A 21,107-nucleotide genomic window follows, 5' to 3' on the forward strand; every position below is an offset into this window, starting at 1 on the left:
TGAGTGCTCTCTAATTATCATTTTGAAACTCAATGCATATTGACATAGCCAGGCTGCATCCTGGAGGAAACCTTTAAAGATCACACTTTTACATAAAACAGTCATGCTTTCCTGATTTATTTCATATTAACCCGATGGATTTAGATCTAAATAGTCAGTCATTTTTTCTTAAAATAAGTGCATTTTTTCTTGAATTCAGGAGGTAAGTGAGACACTTTGCCAATGGAACAAGACAATTTACTTTTACAATAAGAAAAAAACATGCATTGTCTTATTTAGAGTGCATATTATCTAATTTTAAGAGTAAAAATACTCATTCAGTTGGCAAATCATCTTATTTACTTGCTCAATTTAAGGTTAAAAATACACTTAATATAAGAAATATTTACTTATTTCTATATCATTTTTGCAGGGCCGAAGAAGAGAACAGTTAAGTGGTCAAAGTACATGAACCTGAGAGATAAACACTGGCTTTTGTGAGGATTAATTAGGAGAAACAGAAGTTGTGATTTAAAATAAAACATATTAGCTAAAGTTGCCCCTACAATTAAAAAAATCAAAACTATTTTAGGTAAGCTTTAGGTTCAATCACAATAAACAAATTTGAAAGAATAGAGCTGTTTGCAACAGCAAAAAAGATAAGACAAGTTTGCTATTTAGCACAATGCAATGAGAGGACAATTCATAATGCTGTACATGAAAAAAATGAAAAGTACATTGTAGTGGCATAAGGATGTAAACAATATTGAAAAAATGTGAAACGTAAAAAGATAAAATGTATAATAGAGAGAGTAAAGTGATGCAAAATAAAGAAGTTAAGAAAAATAAAAGAAGGAAATATAGCAGACAATCTCCAGTTGCGATTTAAATTTTCTAAATACTGTATTACAGAATTATTTGAAAGAAAATGGCTGCTTTACTATCCTCATATTTAAAAGATGTTAAATTATTAAATTCTTTAAATATTAAATTAATTTTATCCAGATTTAGACCTAAATCCTATATATAAATCGCCACTGATCTGAAAGCTGTGTAGTTCTTTCTCAACATACATTATTCTTTCTCAGCACACGTGTGTAACCTGGCATGGTTCTAGTAACGCCTGAGGCAGCCGGGTTTGCTCAACACGTGAGCTTGACATAAAAAGCATCTGGACTGTTGGTGGTCACATTTTTACATGTTACAAAGGTTGTCAAATCAAGATTATTGTTTGAATACCTTCATAAGGCATTGCTGCCTAAAGCAAGACTAAGGCTGTCATGCATGGTGGTAGCAAACTGCTGAAAGACTTATTGTCACTCGCCACATAGAACAGAGAAGACGCACACTAAACACTATAAGGCTCAGTAGCTAAGCTCAAAGGTGTCCACCAACCAAAAATCCAAAACTACGAGGAGGGTCAGCTTTAATTTGCTCCTAATATACAAACAAGACTCAGAGGTTTAATGATTCTGTTCTATTGAACAATAAATTAAAGCTGTATGTTTGTAGGTTGCTAGATTTGTGGTATATCAGAGAGCTGTGGTTCAGTGATGGGCTGCTTAATATGGTGCAACGACATGCAAGTGATGCAAGGCTGATTGGATTCAATAACTTATCAGGAAGTCCTGGGAAGACGTTTCATCCTGTCAGTGAAGACATTGAAGTTAGAGAACTTTAAATAGGAAAAAAATTCAAAGAATATTAATTAAATTGTCCACATGCAATGTGACTTTCGCAAAAACCTGAGCAATACTGGATTTTGCAAACACATCCAAGTTACACTGGTAAATCTTTCTATAAATAATCAGGAAATCAGTTTCTGTCTGTTCTTTTTTGGGCCGACGGTCTTTCTGTGTTCTAAAATAATAAAAGTTAGATTTGCACACGTTCATAAAAACAACATAACTCCATAAAGATTGGCTGGAGAAAAAAGTGGATCAAACAGTGCTGTTACAGAAGGAAATGATTGTCTTTATTATCAGGCTCTCAGGGCTCCGGCACGCAGTGTTATAGCACTGTGAAGGGAAACTATTAATAATTTAAAGATTTTTGTCTGGCTCAAAGGCTTCCTAAAATAATTTTTTTTCTCCAACGACTTGTAAGAAACTAAAACACATCTGTTAAAAACTTCATGTTGCTCTTCCATAGATGATACATGTTGCCCTGCCTTTCAGTGGTTAACTCTGCATCTACAAAAAATAGCTATTTGCTTAGTTTTTAAATGACTAACAGGATATTTATTCCCCCACACACACACAAACACATGTTCTGCTATATGTAGTGAGGACCATGCGTAGACGTCCATTAATTTTCAGTCATTTTCAACCCTTACTATGCCGTAACCCTAAAACTAACCAGTCCCAATGCATACCTAATCCTAACCCAATTAACACCTTGAGGGAATCGCTTATTTTGAACAGGGATCTTTAAAAGGGTGAAGCCTTTAAGCAGTTATGCATATTCCTATATAATACAGCATTAAAGTCTGACGTGTACAGACTCCATCTCAGCAGGCTGTCATTAGCGCCATCAGTCAGTAATCAGTTGCTTCAGCGTGATGATGGCTGATTAATTAATTATAGTACACAAGCATCTTATGATGATGATCATTAATATTATATACCCATCATTCTTGAGAGAAATTACAATCAGAACCACTTATTTTAAACTGTAGATCTCAGTAAGCCTGATTTATTGCAGAAATAAATACAAAAACTCACTAAAAAAGATATCTAACAGTGTATATTCACTCAGATGCTATAATAAAGTAGTTTAAATTCTCCTCAAAACAAACTTTACTTTCACTTGGAGTACTTTTGTTTTGTTTCTTATGTTTTATGGAGTGAAACCTTGTTTTTTTCAGTTCTCAAGCCCAAACGTCTGCAATCAGGGACAAAAATGTGTTTAGTGCATTATTTAGTACATTTGCATTCAAATGGATTCCTGTGTAGCTCGCTTTGCCTCTTACAGAGGCATTACCGCGGCAGCTCCCTGCATTCAAATGAACAGCATTGCCATGAAAGGCTGATCAGATCTCATGAAAGTGACTCTGAGGAAGCTGTCTGGATCAGTTACCTCTCGCGGTCGTCTTTCAGCCTCTCCAGCTCTCGTTCTCTCTCCAGCGTCTTCTGGGCTTCTGCTTCCATCTTCTGCCTTTCCAGCTTTATTTCTCTCTCCCTCTCCTCCAGCTGGGTTTTACTATCCAGGAGCTCCTTGTACCTAAAAACACAAACAGTATTAAAACCAATAGGAATATTAACTCTGGACAGTGGACTAAAGAATCCTTTGTCAGATGTGTAGATATTGATGAATTCTTTTAGGAGTTTTTCTACCTCCCCTCCAGCTCCCTGTGTTGAGCCTCCAGGTTGCGATAGCTGCCCCTCAGCTGTGAATGTTTCTCCAGCAGCTCCTCCAATTCCACCTCCTGCTGCTGCTGCAATGCTGCCATCCGCTCATGGTCACGCCTCAGAGCCTCCATCCTGGCCGACGACTCCTCTCGTTCCCGTGCCCACACCTTTGACTCAGCTTCCAGGGTTGCGCGTCGGGCCTCGCTCTCACTGCAGCGTGCCAACGCTAATGCATGCTGGGAGCTTAGAGATGCTTGATCCACCTGAGTGTGCAGATATGACATAGAGACCATGTATGTAAATCTGTGTATCATACATGACCATGAAGGCTTGTTGTCTAGCATGTGCTCTAAAACTAAGATAAATAAAAATAAGATAAATCCCTAAAGAGATGTTATTATAGACATGTTTCAAAAGGTCCAACATATGGGAAATCAGTGTATAAAAATGAGAGCTGACTAAATGTGCTGTATATACCAACATACTCATAAGGTCTGTATATATGTCTAAATCTGCCCATAATCTCCATCTTCTAGCATTATACCACCTCCTTTGTGACAACAACACAATTTGTCTCAATATTATTCAATCAAACAAAAAATGATCTCAATAAAAAAATAAATTGTGTTCTAAACTTCTGGTCTTGTAATAAAATATAATTTTTACTGGAATTTAATAGTTAAAAAGAAATGTTTTGTTAGTAGTACTATTTACATACAGCTTTTTTCACGAAGAGAAAAAGATATTTGCAAAATAAACTTATTTGCTTAAGTCAGAAATCTGGTTATGATTCTTAAACTTTTGGTTTTGATGCTTCCTGTTTATGAATGAACTCAAAGAGTTTTAAGCGCTGGGAACATGAACCTCCTTAGTGGGGCCTAAAGATGAGCCATGTAAGCTGTATACCTATTGGACATACATTGCATTATATGTCATTCCAATTTAAACAATTTTCTTTAAATTATGATTAGTTTTTGGTTAAATAAATAACCAATAAATAACCTACTGAGACCAGTGTATCTCTTTATATAACGACAGCAGATATTTAGATATCTAGTTTCAGAAGTAGTACAAAAGATATAAAACTGCAGCCATTTTTAATAGAATTCAGAAAAATGTTCAAGTAAATGTTTACATTGAAATAACCTACTCCCATGAATATGAGCAGTCTGGTCATTAGAATATGATCTGCATTTTGATTAAAGCAACAGAAAAAAAAATAGTTTTGAGATACAGTTGGTAGAATTGCATAAGGAAATCCATCTTTGAAGATCTGCTCTGCACCTCTGAACGTTTGCACACGTTTATATACATGCAAACCCCGACATTAAATGCAGGATAATATCTGCCTTCAGAAGTTCCATTATTCATAGATACAGTTGGTGTGGTCAGATCAATCTGACTGTATGATCTGGTTGAATTGTCTCTGTAAACTGCCTTGAGCTGACATGTTGTAAAGTGGCACTATATAAATAAGCTGAATTAATTAATTGAATTGAAAATTGAATTTCAGCATTAAAAAATGTAGGTTTTAGTTGTTTTTAAAGAAAAAAAAGGCAGAAGACACTATGGATATGTATTTAGCCAAGGTAATACATTTGGGTAACAAGTAAAACATCATCTCTAACTATCTCTGTATGTTACCAGATCAAATCATACTTTTGTTGAAACATAGAGGTGGCAACTCTGTCCAGTATGACAGAGTTGCCAAATTGAGTTTTAAATGTTGGTATAGAAAACCTGGCAGTTGTGAAAGCAGCTCAGTTAATGTAAACTTTCTGTGTAAAATGGTTCTATAAACACGAGTCCTTCACCTGATGCATTCTGGGTTGGTGTATCGCATAAACTCCTAATAAAATACCTTTTAGTTTGAGATTATAATGTAGAGTCATCTGAAAGGGTTAAAGAGTAAAGAAAAAGTACAGAAATTTGGATCCTTTTTATCATGCAATAGAGAGGCGGGAAAAATGTTTACACAGTAATGTTTGCTCTAACACAAAAGTGCACTCATCAGAAAGATCTGTACTTTTTAATAAAAAATGGGATCACGCTGAAAAGAATCCGTGAAATTTGTGGGTCTCTAAATTATTCATATCATGCTATTTTTGCCATACATTTAAATATTTCATAGATCGTGTGTAAAATGGTACCGCAGAGATTGCTCTCTGTCTCTTCTGGGCTTTACATAACTATCAGCATGACAGTGATTATGAATACTTAACACATCAGGAAAGTTCTTTGAAAATTGATAGCATGTTTTGGTTGAAAACGGGTCAAAAAGTGACACTAAAAGGTAATGAACTCCTGGTTTCAGCCATCCTCCAGCTGTCTGTTTGTGTGGTCACCTGTAGCTGAGTGTTGAGTGTCTGTAGGCTGGTGCAGGAGTCCTGCAGACTGAGGGAGTGGCGACGCAGGGCTTCCAGCTGCTCCTTCAGGTGCTCACACGCCTCCTGGGACTGAGACAAGCGCATCTGCAAAGCCTCTTGTCCTGCCACTGCCACAGCTCTCTGATGGAGAGTAAAAGAAGCTCTGATTATGATAGGGTCTGCAGCAACACTGTGGTACCAAATACATCTTAAAAATATGCACATTAATTTGATTTCAGTTGAATCAGCAGATAACCTTGTAAAGATCTTTTGTGGACTTGGGAGGTATCTGATATGTGACTTTTATCATCAGACTTTGGAATGCAGCACTATAACTGCAATAACTTGTGCAATAACTAATGTGCAATCACTATTTAATATCCTATGCAATAAGCTGTTTCATATTTAATAGCCAGTGCAATAACTATACACATAAATACCCATTTAATACCCTGTGCAATAACCATGTGTAATTATCCTGTGTAATAATATATATATATATATATATATATATATATATATATATATATATATATATATATATATATATATATATATAAATAACGTGGATGCACTGTATATATTGTATGCACCTTTTCCTTCTTTTGGCACCTCTCTTCTTTTTCACTATTGAGCTGATGCAACAAGTAAATTTCTCCCCGAGATCAATCAAGTCTATCAATCACTCAATCAATTTATATCAACATATAGCTTATGAAACCTTTGCTTAATCTATCATTAAGTGCTTTTTTCCCCCTGTAAATATGTATATTTACTAAAACTTGTCACTGTGCGACCCTAAAAATGTTGATTAGGCATTGTCAGACATAATCTGAGGGAAAAATGCTGACCGTATTAAGAAAAACTAAAAAAGACAAAGCAGTGACTTGACCTCTCTCCACTCATAATCATCTAATAATCTGTATTGTGGGACTTTTCACGTGATGAATATTTATTTGTTGAAAACGATTGAACCTTTATGAGTATTTGCTGCATATTATAATGTAATCAGCATAAACTGAGAGCTCCAGGTTTAACATATGGCCCTTTTCCTCCGGCTCCACTCAGCCTTGCTCTACTCCACCCGGCCAATTGTCAAATGTTGCTATTACTGGTACTAAAAAAGCATTAATGGGAACTATTGGAAAATAGAGTAGTAGAGCCAGGCCAAGTAGAGTCTGTGAAAAAGGAGCAATAGACACACCACAGATTTATCCAATTGCAAACATCCTGGTGGTGGAGAATAACGTTTTCCTATTGTTGGTCAAAGTTCATATTTTATAGGGTTTAGACTACATACGTTGGTTTTTACGTATTATTCAAAAAAGAAACAAAATGTGGGGAGTGGCGGACTAGTGGCATTATGTTTGGAATCCTGAGGTTCTGAGTTCGAGTCCCACTCCCACAGAATGCAGCTCTGGGTCTCTGAGCAAGACCCTTAACCCCACACTGCTCCCGGGCGCTCCATGAAGGCGGCCACCACTCCCCAAGGGCATGGGTTAAATGCAGAGGTAAAACACTCCATTGTGGGATCAAAAAAGTTCAATTATTATTAATAAACTGTTTTTCTGGGTGATAACCAATCATGGCTGCCGTCTTGGAGCGAATAACAGAATTTAGGAATAAATTCTTAACCCAGGATATAATGCAGCAAACAACTTTAGTCATTTACAGAAACCATAACTGGGAATAAACAATTTTTATACTGTTTTATTTACTGGAATTATAATTTGATTTATGTAGGAGTCATTCATTCTTCAGAGGGTTAAAAATTAAACATTAAAGCTGGAATATTTTGGTTACTTGGTTTAATGTCATCAAATTTGATAGCACCTTTTTCATCATAACACAGACCTTTCTTATTCCTCCCATCTCCACATTTTAAACATTTAAGGTTAGCAGCTTCGTTCACTCCAAAACCATCAGACTATCCCGGTTTCAACTATCAAACCCAAGCTGTTACACTAAGATGGACCAAAATTGGTTAACTGTATCACAATATTCTGTCTTATGCAATGTGATTTTTTCACATTGATTAAATATTTATATGTGTAAATAAACTTAGATGTTTTATATAAACATTTTATACACCTTTTAGCACTTTTATTATTTCATAGAAATGACTGAACAGGAACTGTAATTTTTTGTGATTATGTGTTAAATGCACTAGTTCTGCAGAGACTTTCATAGAACAGTATGTTGGGTTAAACATGGAATTAAAGCCCAAAGCGGTTTGTTTCTTCCATTAGCTGTACTTAATCTCAGTGTTTACCAGCAATACTGCAGCACTGGCTGAGAAATGCACTGGTTGAATTTCCTGACCTTGGAAATGATGCAGCTTGATTTTGGGGTAATGTGTGTTTTTGAGGCAGAGAGGAACAGTATGAGCTGCATCCGGGGAGCAGCAGAGGAGATAAGGAAGATTAACAGTAGCCGAGGTGACATTTTAAAACTGATGAGCAGAGATAAAACCCAAGTTCTGGAAATAAACCGCCACGCTCTGGGAAGTGGCCTTCTGCGAGCTGATAGACGCAGAGTGTCCCTACAGCAACCATTTCAGCAGAATACAGCCCGACCCTTCCCATTTGCACACATCCTCAACAGAGTCCCATACCTCTTTCTCCAGCTCCAACACCCTCTCATTCAGCAGCCTCTCTGATTCTCCTGTGGTGTGCCGCCGGGTCATGCAAGGGGCAGGATCTTTGCCCGTTTCAGGGCTTTGATCTAGTTGTGACATCTTTTGGTGCAACAGCTCTGAATTTGAAATGGGATGAGATGCGCTCGTCTTGAGCTGCTGTGAGAGCGACTCGGCTCTCTCCTGAGACTGCTTGAGAAAATCTGTTGTCGCCTTGAGCTCAGCCTCGGCTCTTTGTAACTTCTGCCTGAGGTCAACAACTTCGGCAGCCAGTTTCTGAGTACCACCCTGCTCACTGGATAGATCCTGCAGAGATTCAGGAGGGGATGGGAAAGTATTAAAAGATTAAAATCTTTGGAAAACAAAAGGAAAAACAATGCAATAGCAGAAGAATGAATATATCTCTATCTGTGAGAGTATTTGCAGAATCTGCGTCATATAAATCCTGGGATTTGTGGTCAAGAACAACCTTCCTTGCAACTTTATTATAGCTACTGTGGCAACTGTAAGGCTGTTTATTTACGACAGCAGCTCCCAATCCTGGGTCCTGACCTGGATAATCCGATTTTTTGCACCTACACAAAAGTTCCCCATTCAAAGCTGAATCTCTGTCTTGGTTAAATGAATGCATGAGCCTGGGAAGATGTTATTGTTTAAATGCAAACATACTTTAGTTTTATCTAGGTTGCTCTCAATGTTTTAACAAGACTGTTTCCAGTCAATATTTTTACTTCAGAATGACACAAAGCTACTGTAAGTTGACATACATCAAGTTTCTGTCAATCTAAGAAGTCAGATTTAGAAGAGCTCTAGTTGTAGGGTTCTTCAGGGTTCTACTTTCATCTAAAAGTGATGGCAATTACTGGAAATAGAGAGTTTTATTTCATAATTTTGGAAACTAAAGGAAAATAAATAGAAGTTCTCAAAAAAGGACATTTTTAAAATACAACTAAGATTAATTATGTTGACATGAAATACAAAATCTCTGAGGACCGCATTTTAGAACCCTGGACCAATATTCTGAAAACCACATCAAGAGCAGATTTAATTTTTATTATTTAATCCAAGCTCCAATGCACAAATCTCCAACAGCTTTGACTTTTTTTTGTGTCGCACAATTCTTTTTAACATTTTTAAGATTTTGCAGGACCTTGCAAAAGGAAGTTAGGATACATTTTCTTCTTCCCTCTCCATCTCCCTTGTGGGGCTCAGTAAAAATTATATTACTGCAGGCCGCGAATGAAAATAAAACGCATTAAAAGTGCGTCACAAGCTGCTTTAATGACTTTTAGAAGGCTGTAATGCATTTATAAAACAAAGGGGGGTGTATTTTTGGGATATATAGTTAGAGAGGGTTTTCTCCTGCAATGTGAAAATTGACATTGAGCATCAGGAATCTCTCAGTTGAACACTAATTCAATGCTTCCCAGTTCCCCAGTTTGCAGCACATGAATCAGAGCTACAGAAACTAATGACCCAAACTTCTACTGTGTTTGAGCATATTTTATATGCTAATCAAACAAGGGCATAATCACAACACTCCTTTTATTTGTAACTGATATTCTATGTCTTGTAGCAATTAGTAGAAAAATATGAAATTACCAACAAATAAAAAAAAAAATAGAAATATGTCAGGACCTCTATGAGGTGCTTTATGATTCGCTGTACTGTGAGAAACTTCTTGTTCTCTGTGCATTTCTAGAAAACAGTGTCCACAAATAACTTATTAAAGAATGTTCAAGGGTCATCTACTTTCTTTTTTACTGTTGTGCATGTTTAAAATCTGAATTCTCTTGTGTGGATTCCTTTAGGTAGCTTTCTGAGTTTTATCTCCTGCAGCAGATTCGTGGGAAACAATGAGCCTTTCTTTACACACACACCTGAGACAGCGAGCTGATCTTTGCCTGAGCTTCTGCATATTGCTCCTGCAGCTGCAGCTTCACCTCCTCCATGCCGTTCAGTCGAGAGCTGAGTTTTTTCTCCATGTCCTGCAGCTGAGTGCAGAGCTCCTTTGACTCAGTCAGTTGCTGACACACGCGTCTACACACCCACACAGCCAAGCACATACACCGACAGCAGATACATGGGTCAGAAGAGGGTTGACTGAACGAAGATTTGACATTACAGAAAAACCAAGAGGCTCTCTCTGATGCCTTGTAAAAGTTAATTGCAGTATGAAGGTTAAATATGTGTACAGCAGTGGGCGCACCTGTGTTCAGCATCCAGAGCACACGCTCTCTGGTTGCTGTGCTCCAGGGCCAAGGTCGTGCTCTCCAGCTGCTGCCTCAGCCTCGTCGCCTCCCTCTCTCTCTGACGCCCCTCCTTCCGTTCACGGTCCAGCTCCGACTGGCACACATCCTTCTCCTGTTCCAGCCTCGAGGTCTCCAGCAGTGCCTGGTCTCTTGCTCGCACTAGAGACTCTGCTTCCAGAACGGCCTCACGGAGCTCTGCCTCAAGCTGCTCCTCCCGACGCCGCGACGCATCAAGACTGCGGCCCTGACGTTCCAGCTCTGTTCTCAAAGTCTGGGTGGTGAGCTCCAACTGGTCGGTCTGGTGAAAGGAGAGGATTGGAAAAGTAGCATACATTTATCCTGAGGAAATATAATGAGGAAGTAGTTTGATCCAGTAGCAAATAACTAGAGAGGGAAGTTAGGAATATGAAAACAAGCATGCAGCACACATGTCATGTTATCAGGATTCAATATATTCTAAAGGTGGTCCTAAAAATTACAGTTTTTTATCCTGTATTCCTGAGAGGCACAATGATACACTGATAATGTGTTTGCCCCTTACTGAAACAGAAACAGTCCAAGCAGTTGCTTTAAACATAAATCCAGTTGTGTTTAAGCAACCAGGAGACTCTGGAGAAGCTGCAGAGATCCAAAGATGAAAATGGACAATGAAAAAACACTTTAAAGTCATCCATCTAGCCTTAATCAGGACTGGTTGAAAGGAAGTTATTAATCAGGAAATATTTGTTACATGTTCTAGATGTGTTATTTTCACCTTGCCAAAAAAATGAAACCTGTAAGAGAGTTGAGACTGCAGTGGAGGTTTACATTCACTGACCTAGTCAAAGTCCAGATCTACCGTAACTTAAAACGTTAGAACTGTAAATTGTAACTGCATTATATATATATATATATATATATATATATATATATATATATATATATATATATTTTTTTTTTTTTTTTTTTTTTTTTTTACTATTTTTTCAAGGCTGCACTTTTAAAAAAGATTAAATTGTCCAAAGAGCTGTTCCAAATGAAATTTCTTTTTGTTTTACACTTGTGTAAACAAAATGACAAATAAATCTGTCTATATGTTTATAACTCTACGATAAAACCATACATATAATATGATATAATTCAGTCTGATAAACTGCCGTTGACTCCTGTCACAGCGTAGGAAGAGGGACTTTACGATGCGTCACTCTTTACGTTGCTTATTTCTGCTTGCGTAACAAGATGGCCACCGCAACAGAGCAATGCTTTTATGATTCCCTTTTCTGATGTTCAAAGTGAGATCGATCTAATGTTAAAATCATAACAACAGAAATCTTTTGTGCCATTTCTTATTAAAAAGGATGTATATGCTATTTTCAGCTTGACATGTTTCATTAACTACAAAATTACAAAACAGAGTTGCTTGAAGTGCTTGCATCACATTCGTAGTTCTCTGATTGGTTCTAACTTGATGAAGCTGACCCCGTTAGTCCCGCCTTTAAAATCAAGCCAGCACTTCACTAGACTGATACACAGTCCATACATCGTATCAGACTAGAAAATACATGGTCACAGATATTCCCCATCTAATCTGACAGTTTAGGTGTTTGGCAAAAAGTGGGGCCATAATGTTCATCTTCAGAAGTGCAAAGCTGGCAGAGACGAATCCCAGAAGACTTGCAGCTGCAAGAAGCAGACTGGCTTTTAAGTGATGCCTCCACACAATCAGTTGGGTTTAGTACTGTATGTCACCCAGTAAAGTGCCAGGTCAACACTTTTCCTACTTTACTCAACGGGCGGAATGGATGAACTTAATATCTCCTGCAGGCGTCAGTAATGCAAGGGATGCAGCTGTAACTGATCAAGCCAACCTCCTAAGAAGAATTTCAGCCATTAGGTGTCAAACAGCCCATTCCAATAATAAACAATGGCTTTGGGACCGGTGGTCAATAGTGTTAATAGTAGTTGTTGGCGTGTTATTTGACTCTCTGGGTTGGAAGAGACGAGTTCTTTTTATTTCCAGGTGCGACTGGTTTCCAGCCATCATTGGGTGGAAAAATTGGCTGTTTGCTTAATAAAATAACTGCATAATTTTGTAAGACTGAAAGTGGCTATGGTAAAACATTCCAGGCATAAACACATCCTGAAATACATTCAGAAATAGTTTTTTTTTATAAGGTCCGCAAAATATGTTCAAATATGTTCAACATTGATCTTGTAACGCTATTAGTGTTCATGGGAGAGACAGACTGCAGGAAGAGACTGTCTGTGGAAAAAGTCTAGAGTTGGGAAGCAGAGAGGTGGCTGTTGTTCTCCTAACCCCCGACCTGAACAAGTGGAGAGAGGGAGTCAACCCCAATAATCGTCTCTGCAGACAACAAATTTTTTCAGTCTGACCCAGTCTTGGTTTGTGGATGAGCCAAACCCCAGAATATCATCGCAAAAGGTAGTTGATTGAGCAAACAGATGTAAAAGAGAGCAAGAAGATAAAAAGTATTTTTTTCTATTTGGGTTAAATTTAGGCCCGAAGCTGAGTGCACTTTATGCTTCATTTAACATTCACCATTTGAACCCCCAGGAGCTTTTCTGCTCCTTGCTGTGGTCAGGACGTGGAGTCTGACATAACTTTTTCTGCTTCATGAAGTCAATCATCAAATATTCAAATGAGATGTTTTTTTTTTTGCATTTTGAATATGCAGATGTGCAGCAAATGCCAATCTCAGCATCCAAAAAGAACATAAAATTTCTTTACCATAACTAAAAAATAAAGTAAGCTTTCTCTTTAGTCAAATAAAGTATAAGAATAAAACATAACAGCTTAAAATGGTTTTACTAGATTAAACAACTGTATGGAATGTGATACTTTAGACTTGATATCTGCCTAAACATTAAAAAGTTTGGTCTTTCAGAAAGGTCTGTGTGTCACAGAGAAAGATCAGAAAAATGATTATTAACAGTGTTTTCTGTTAAGGAGATGTTCAGGAACGTCCTTTATGGTATTTATTTAATGCTGACTAAGCAGTGCTCTTTTCCTTAACTTGCAGCTTTACTCATGTCCTGAAATTTTACTGCTAATAGGACATTAAACATAACATTCACAGGGACTTCATTCTGCTGATGCAGAATGTCTGAAGCTGGTTTCAGGATTAATTTCTAAATATAATCATGTCAGATGTAATGGATAAAAAAAATAGTCTAAAGTTAGCGCGGAGATCTCTGTGTTTCTTATTTAATAGATGCAAATGAAAGCAGATCAGTTTGAAATAAGATTATATTAAAATATTTTATTGGACACAAAATGTGTTAACCTGCTGCTAAACATGCTTATTTCTAATTAAATTAATCTACACAGAAGAAAAAAAAACAGCTAAACTCCAATCTCTCTGATTTAATATTGAAAGTGCTCCTGCTAAACCATCCTGTTGAGTTTTATTGTATCTGTGAGAAGTCTTATGTGCGTGTTTGCTTTCAACCTTGCGCTGGGCGGCTCGCAGGGCGTCCACTGTGCTGCGCAGCGTGTCCCTGTCTCTCTCTAGCGCAGCCCTCTCCCCCTCCAGGGTGGCGATGACTGTGGTCTGCATCCGGTGGAGCTCCGCTTGGCTCCGCAGGCGGCACAGCTCCTCCTCCATGGCCAGACCCTCCGACTGAAGGACCTGGAGGAACAACAGGGAGAGAATCACAAAGCTGCCGGACTGACCAACCTTTATAAGCAAGTTATTTCAGTTAGCACATCTTAGTTCCTGTTCTTGTATAAACAGCCCTAAATTTAATAAATCAATAAATAAAAACACAGAAAATTCCTCACTGTAGATTTATTGGTGAGAAAAACAAATCCAACCTTTGAGATTATTCATTTTAAAAGCAGAACAATCATTAGAAGTCATCTCTTCATTAACATATGGCCAGGGGGGTGTCTGTTTTGGACAGATGAGACTGATTTTAAGCTAGAAACAAAGATCCAAGGTAGACACTGTGTTCTAAATAAAGGAATAATATGTAAAGGAAATAAAGACACAGCTAGGTATTTGAAAATGTTTGATGATGTTGGCTATTCATCTTCCAAAAGGACCTGGGAAACTTAGGGCATGGTTTATAAGACGGTTTAACATGAGAAATGTTGCCATTTGATCTTTTAGCTGGATAGTATTTTAAAAATGTATTCCTAAAGTTGACACAGCAATGGTTTAACGGGCATAAAATCAATCTTCCTCCACTTTCACCCCAACCTCCAGACCTAAATCCGTATAAAACCTTTGAGTTGAGCTAAAGGAGAGCATGAGAGGAGCCAGGACTCTTCACAACCCACAAAGATTGTGCAAAGAGGAATGATCAATGATCTCCCCATCTGTAAGCTCCAACCTTTTGAAATGTTAATCAAAGAGACCAAAAGGTGGCAGCAGGGATACCAACAATGATGTCACCAATGATTTTGTGTAAAAACGATTCTTAATACCATATTTTCCCCCCTTCTGAAAGAAATACCAAAATCAAATTAAACGCTACGTATGTATGTATGTATGTATATAATATTATCCAACATCAGTAACAGAGATTTTTAAGGGTTAATCACAATAAATGTTGCAGTGTCTGCAGAAGGTGAACTGATACTGAAACTACTCCACAAAAAGGATCAAAGAATCAAATCTCCTTCTTTATATTTTTTATACTTTAATCTTCTAGTTTTTTTATAATTTTCCAGACAGTTTTTCATAAGCTTCATTCTAATATACATAGATCCATGAACTCACTGACTGTTACTTTAAAGAATACAAAACAATGTTTTCTCCCTCTGCAGCTCTTTGCTGAGTCTTCCTAGAGCCAGTATTCCAAATGTGGCATTGGAATAGGGTTGACGGTTCAAGACCTGGCTCCAGCTTTCAGCGTCGTTATGTCCTTGGGCAAGACCCTTCATCTACATCTTCTAACGATGGTGGTTGGAGGGACTGGTGCAAGTGTATGGCAGCCTTGCTTCTTCCTATGAAGTCTTCTACATTTCTGAGACACTGAATTGGGGTTTTTACCATCTATTAAACCAATATTTTAGCTTAAAATATTTCACTTTATGCTCAATCAATCTACAAAGATTATGAGTTTCAGTTTCTGAACATTTAACTGTTGATGATTTCAGAACTTGCTTTCAATTAACCTGTACTTAATGAGAATAAAACCTGGGTTCTCACTGTTTGTCAAAACTCTGTTTTCTTCTTATTAACTTCTTTGACTTTAGAAATCCGCTACTTTAGCAGAGTGTTAATTTACTTGTAGCTGTGTCCAGAGTGGATCAAGGAGCCCACCTTAGGTAAATAGCAAAGATTATTGAGCAGTTTATAAAAATGGACTTCGGTTTGACAAGAAGTCCTGCATCAGCAATTTTAAAAGTCACTTTGATCAACTAAGAAGTAAAGCAGTGATGCTCCAGCTACATTAATTTTACATTAGCACGAAAGCCCATAACTGCATAAACATTGATTTAATTTATCACTTTTTGGGCTGGAAATTTTTTCCCAATGAATAAATACACTCAGATTAAACAGCAGATGTTTCTGTGGGAGATTCAGCTACTGCAATAAAAGTTATGTATTTTAAAACTTTAGCAGGGATGCTGATATTCGTAGAGGGTGCTGTACTTATGAATTAGTGGGGAATACAACTTCAAGAATTTTCCAGTTCTCATTTTCACTAATATTGTTTGGCCCTTGTTTTTACTACATAAAAGTTGTTTTCTTGTTTTTAGACATCTTATCGGCCCATAAACCAAAAAGACTTTGAAATTCTTTTATTTTTTTTTTATTTATTTAGTGATTTAACTATTACTACCTACCTCTATATGCCTGCGAGCCTCCGCTAGATTCTCTCCGGCTTTCTTTAAACGCTGTAGTTCAGCCTCCACTAGAACCAGCTTCTGCTCGGCTTCCCATGTCTTCCTGCTTTGCTTCCCGAGCTTCGTACGCAAATCCTGAGCTGACTGCGCCTGGCGATCGGCCTCCTCCTGGATCTCCTGAAGTCTGCATTTTAGGAGCTCCAGGCCAGAACCAGATGAGGAACAGACATCGGGTTGTGTCTCTGAGGTGTCAGTCTTCTCTTCAGTTGGGTGCTTTATGGTCTCTGATTCAGTGTTTTCAACCTTTGGTTCTTTCTCCTGTTTCTCCAGTTCCATCTGTCCACCTTCAGCCTCCCCCCTCCTCTTGGTCTTGATCTTTTCATCACAGAATTCGCCTTTTCCCTCTTGAACACCAAAACCCTCTTCACCCACTCCTGCTTCCCGCCTCCTCCCTATGATTTCTCCCCTTTTCTCCCTTTCATCAATCAGCCTCACCCTTCCTTCCCCAACTCCCCTGCTGGTTTCAGAGCCCTGGACTCCTCTGACCACCTCTTCCTCCTCCTTTTCTCGGCCCAGCTTCTTAACACCTCCCTCCTTGTTCTTCTCTTGTAGGTGTTGTAGCTCCATCAGCAGCTCTTCCAGCCGCTGCTTCAGAGTGTCATTTTCATTCTTTAAGTTCTGAAACTTAAAAAACACAGTAGAAGAGAAATGTTAGAAGCACCTCAGAGCTTTCTGCCTATTGAAAGGTCATAGGGAGAATCATCAAATCCAGTTTTTGTTTATGAGCCCCATTCACAACACATGTCAGCACAAGGCACTATACAGAAACATTTCAACCAGATCATCCAGTCAGATTGGTCAGTTTTCTGTCCAAGGAAACCAAGTGGATCGAGTCATTGACTTTACAGAATACGCTTCCTCCTGTATGAGCATGTGGGGGCAGTAGACAGCTGCTTGCCCTGTGGAATCGGCTGCAACAATCCTTCATGATTCCGAGTGTGTATACTAGGGTTGTCAAAAGTATCGATACTCAAAAAAGTATCGATACCGAAACGTTGTATCCGGATACAATACTCATTTTCAAAAGTATATCGATATAGCCATCTAAAGTGCAGAATAGTGGAAAATGCATGTTCTGAACACTGTGTGATTGAATAATTCTGTGCATTTTTCAGTTTCAGACTTTTTTTGTAACCGTTGCGGCTGCTGAGAATTATTTTTGTTTAACTGGTTTGGCTAGTGTCATTGTTATGTATGCAAAACATAGCCAAAGAAGGAACACTTAATTTTAATTTTGTAAGTTTTTTATCAAGCTTGCTTAATATTGTGCACAGCATGCAACCTCAAAATATCATTCTTATTGTTTTTTAGTTATTTATTGTATTTTTTTAGTAATGAAAATATTTCTGTTGAATTTTAGAGTCTTTGTTTTTATTCTTGTGGTATCGAAAAGGGTATCGAGTATCGAATATTTTACTTAGTATCGGTATCGAGTTGAAAAGTTTAGTATCGCGACAACCCTAGTGCATACATCCTTTAACAGGAAGAAACTCCAACAGAACCAGGTTCAGTGTGAGCGGCCTTGTACTGAGGCAAACTGGGGGTCAAGGAGACAAAAACAGACGTACAAAAGGAACATAGAAGCACCGATCTATGAATACGTTCTAGGTTAGAAAAGGTAACGAGCAGACAAGCTCAAAGCCAGCTCTTGTGTCAAAAGGATGAAAGAGAGCATATACAGTTAGTCACAGCAAAATCTGAGCCTATGTTTAGAAGAAAAAGGGACTAAAAACTTAAAAACAGGCCAAAACTGCAGCATGTATAATTTAAGATGTTTATTACCACCTAGCAAATCTGCCCTCATGGATGGTGTATCAACTAAACAGAGCACCAGGGTTAGCTAGATGTAGCTACTATGGTGAGAAAAAGCTGAGAGAATATAAAGCTAGAAGTTTAATTAACAGATACTGTAGAATTTAAAAGGAAACATAGAATGAAGCAGAATTGTGTAAATTGGTGTCTATGTCTTCCTGCAGTCTAAGGCTATAGCAGCATGACTATAGAGATAGCTAAGGAGAACCTGAGCCACTATCTATAAGCTTTATAAAAAAAAAAAAAAGGTGTGAAAGTTTGACAGGGAGTCTGCCTCATGGACTAAAATCAGTAGTTTGTAGCTCAGGAAAGCAACCCTGAGAACTACTGCTAGTAAATCTGCAGTTTGAAACAAGGAATAATCAGATCTGTGTTATAAAATATGAGCTTAATAAAAAAAAGTTTCTTACTATAAAATTAAACCCACTGATTTAACATATAAGTTGGTTAGAAAAAAGCACTATATTTACAGTTAACTCTGCATATTTTTAAAAAAAGCATTGCATTGCAGAAAATAGTAATAATAAAGACATGCTTTAAACGTCAAATGAAACATGATTCATTTGATTAATTTGACAGGTCCACCATCATCGATCCGCAAAGGCTGATGTGACTGCTGTAGAAATATTACATCTAATTACCATATTCATCTGTCATAGAAATGTAAACTGTAGTATTAATCACTTTTTCCAGCAATACTCCTATTAGATGAGTGATTTTCTCCTTCCTAGTGTTTGACACTAATGGTTAGTTTGTATTTGGGCCACAGATGCAGTTTTCATCACATTCACATCTGAAACCCAGCAATCAAGACGTGCTTTAAAAAATAAAGATACTGCTTTAACAGCTGATGATGAGCGAGTATGTTTGTGGGGGTTTTTTTTTGTTTAACTTTGTCAATAAAAGCTCCAAGTCATCTTGATTGCTGACATTTGAATATATTGTGGTTCACCTCTCACACATCTATACAAGAATTGCTCAAATCTTTTAACACCTTTGAGTTACTGACATTATATGTATAACGACTGTTCGCTGTTAAAATGTTTTTTCCTTCCTGCAGTTTTATCTTCTTTGCTGTTGTTTTTTTGTCAGAACTAAATGTTTTAGATCCTCAAACATAATTTAATCATCATATATAAATAGCATGAATAAATGCAAATTGCAGACTTTCAATGACAATTTCATTCATTGAGAGAAAAACCAAACCAGCCTAACCCAATGTTTCAGCAAGAGTTACCCCTGAATTATCACACTAGTGACAGACCTGTAGAATCAGGAAATCACGAAAACACAATCTGCTCACATGAAGACCTCTGATCTAAACAAGTGATAAACAAAGATAATGAGGTCTTTCAGTTTGGAAAAGGTTCAGAAAATATCTAAAGTGCTGGGTCTCTATCCCAGTCAGAGAAAGTTTGCATCCTATAATAACAGCTGTCTAATGACTAAAGCATTTCAGTCAAATAACGCTAAATGAACATATAAACATGATGGTGGTGTGATGCCATGAAATGTTCTGTTGTTTAAGGACCTGGGTGACTCGCTGGAACTGGGGGAACTAGTGCAAGAAAGTCTAGAAGAAAATAGGGTTTCATCAGTTTGTGATCCAAAACTTTAGCCTACTTTGGTCATTCAGTTTGAAAAGTTTGAAATTAAATTAGATGATGTTGGAGAAACCATTCAATGAGGCTAAATTACAGAAATTCTGCTCTAACAAGACATCAAAAATTTCTCCAAGGGTCATTGCCACTGTTTGGTGGAACAAATCCTCACTAGGTTTAGAGGGTAACTATCCATTCACACACCTCCAGGTTAGTGCAGATAGATTTTTTACCTTTAGAAATGAAATCATCACTTGTAACCTGCTTTTTGTGTGGGGGGGGGGGGTTAGGTTATAATGAGTGTAAAGATGTGTTTTATGATCTGAAATATATAAGAGGAACTACCTTTTCACAATGACACTGATTTTTTTTTTTTTTTTTTTATAAAATATTACACAGCAGTAAGAACATACCATCTGTTGGATTTCTCATTTAAACATTCATACATAATCTGGTTATCGTGCTTAGGCTTTGAATAAGGGTGAAATGATGACAAAAACAGTTAATAGAGAGAATATTTAAAATGACCTGTATGAAAGAGTATGATTTTACAATTAAAATGTTCTGCATTTGAAAGAAAGAAACAAACAAACAAACAAAGAAAGCAACAAACAAACAAACAAACACAGGAGCAGTTAAGTTCTCTTGTTTAGTCCTGAAAAATTTGCTCTAATGTGCTGCAGTATTTGGAATCTTCTATGTACTTTGATTTTGGTAACAACATGGAGTACAATCAGTGCGGTCTAAACTGAGCAGCAAAATGATTATGAACCTTTCCTCTGCTCTCTGCTCACCTCACTGAGTGTTTTTCGATGTTCCACCTCAAGACAGGCCAGCTCATCTTTGGTATCTGGGGACTCAACCTGCAGCAAAGAAGCACAGACAACTTACTCTCCGGTAGACCGGCCCCACATAGGAGACAGCTGATATTTGGCAGGTTTAATTGTATTCCAATGTCAAGCTTGAGTTTTTGATAGTGGAGTAATAACAGATTATTTAGTTTCTGAACACTGACCTCCTGCTGGGCCTGTAGCTCCTCCAGCCTCCTCCTAAGGTCAGCGTTCTCCTGTTCTGCTCCAAGCAGCCTCAACGTTGAGGCCTCACCTACTTCCACGCTCAGCGGCTTCTGATCTAAAACAGGAGGACAGAATTATGACACATAATGAAAGGTGTCAAATGAATAAAAGGATTTTGATTTTCTAACGATGCACACTAACTGAACCACCCTTATCCCAATTAATTTCCAGTTATCAGT

The 21,107-nt window shown here is 37.6% G+C and overlaps 1 protein-coding gene across 1 annotated transcript in view; it reads right to left on the reverse strand.

The window, feature by feature from the left end:
• ccdc88b (coiled-coil domain containing 88B) overlaps window positions 1-21,107 on the reverse strand; it is a 75,120-nt gene that overhangs the window by 22,005 nt on the left and 32,008 nt on the right. Inside the window, exons 13-22 of the mRNA XM_038286536.1 lie at window positions 20,868-20,983; window positions 20,647-20,715; window positions 16,380-17,063; window positions 14,032-14,211; window positions 10,540-10,880; window positions 10,211-10,370; window positions 8,310-8,636; window positions 5,675-5,836; window positions 3,315-3,592; window positions 3,058-3,201 (exon numbers count right to left, since the gene is read on the reverse strand). Of these exons, the coding sequence (XP_038142464.1) occupies window positions 3,058-3,201; window positions 3,315-3,592; window positions 5,675-5,836; window positions 8,310-8,636; window positions 10,211-10,370; window positions 10,540-10,880; window positions 14,032-14,211; window positions 16,380-17,063; window positions 20,647-20,715; window positions 20,868-20,983 (2,461 nt within the window). The remainder of the gene's footprint in view (window positions 1-3,057; window positions 3,202-3,314; window positions 3,593-5,674; window positions 5,837-8,309; window positions 8,637-10,210; window positions 10,371-10,539; window positions 10,881-14,031; window positions 14,212-16,379; window positions 17,064-20,646; window positions 20,716-20,867; window positions 20,984-21,107) is intronic.

Source organism: Cyprinodon tularosa, unplaced genomic scaffold, assembly GCF_016077235.1.
Source record: "Cyprinodon tularosa strain WSP-4 unplaced genomic scaffold, ASM1607723v1 ctg228, whole genome shotgun sequence".
NCBI classification, from domain to species: Eukaryota; Metazoa; Chordata; class Actinopteri; order Cyprinodontiformes; family Cyprinodontidae; genus Cyprinodon; species Cyprinodon tularosa.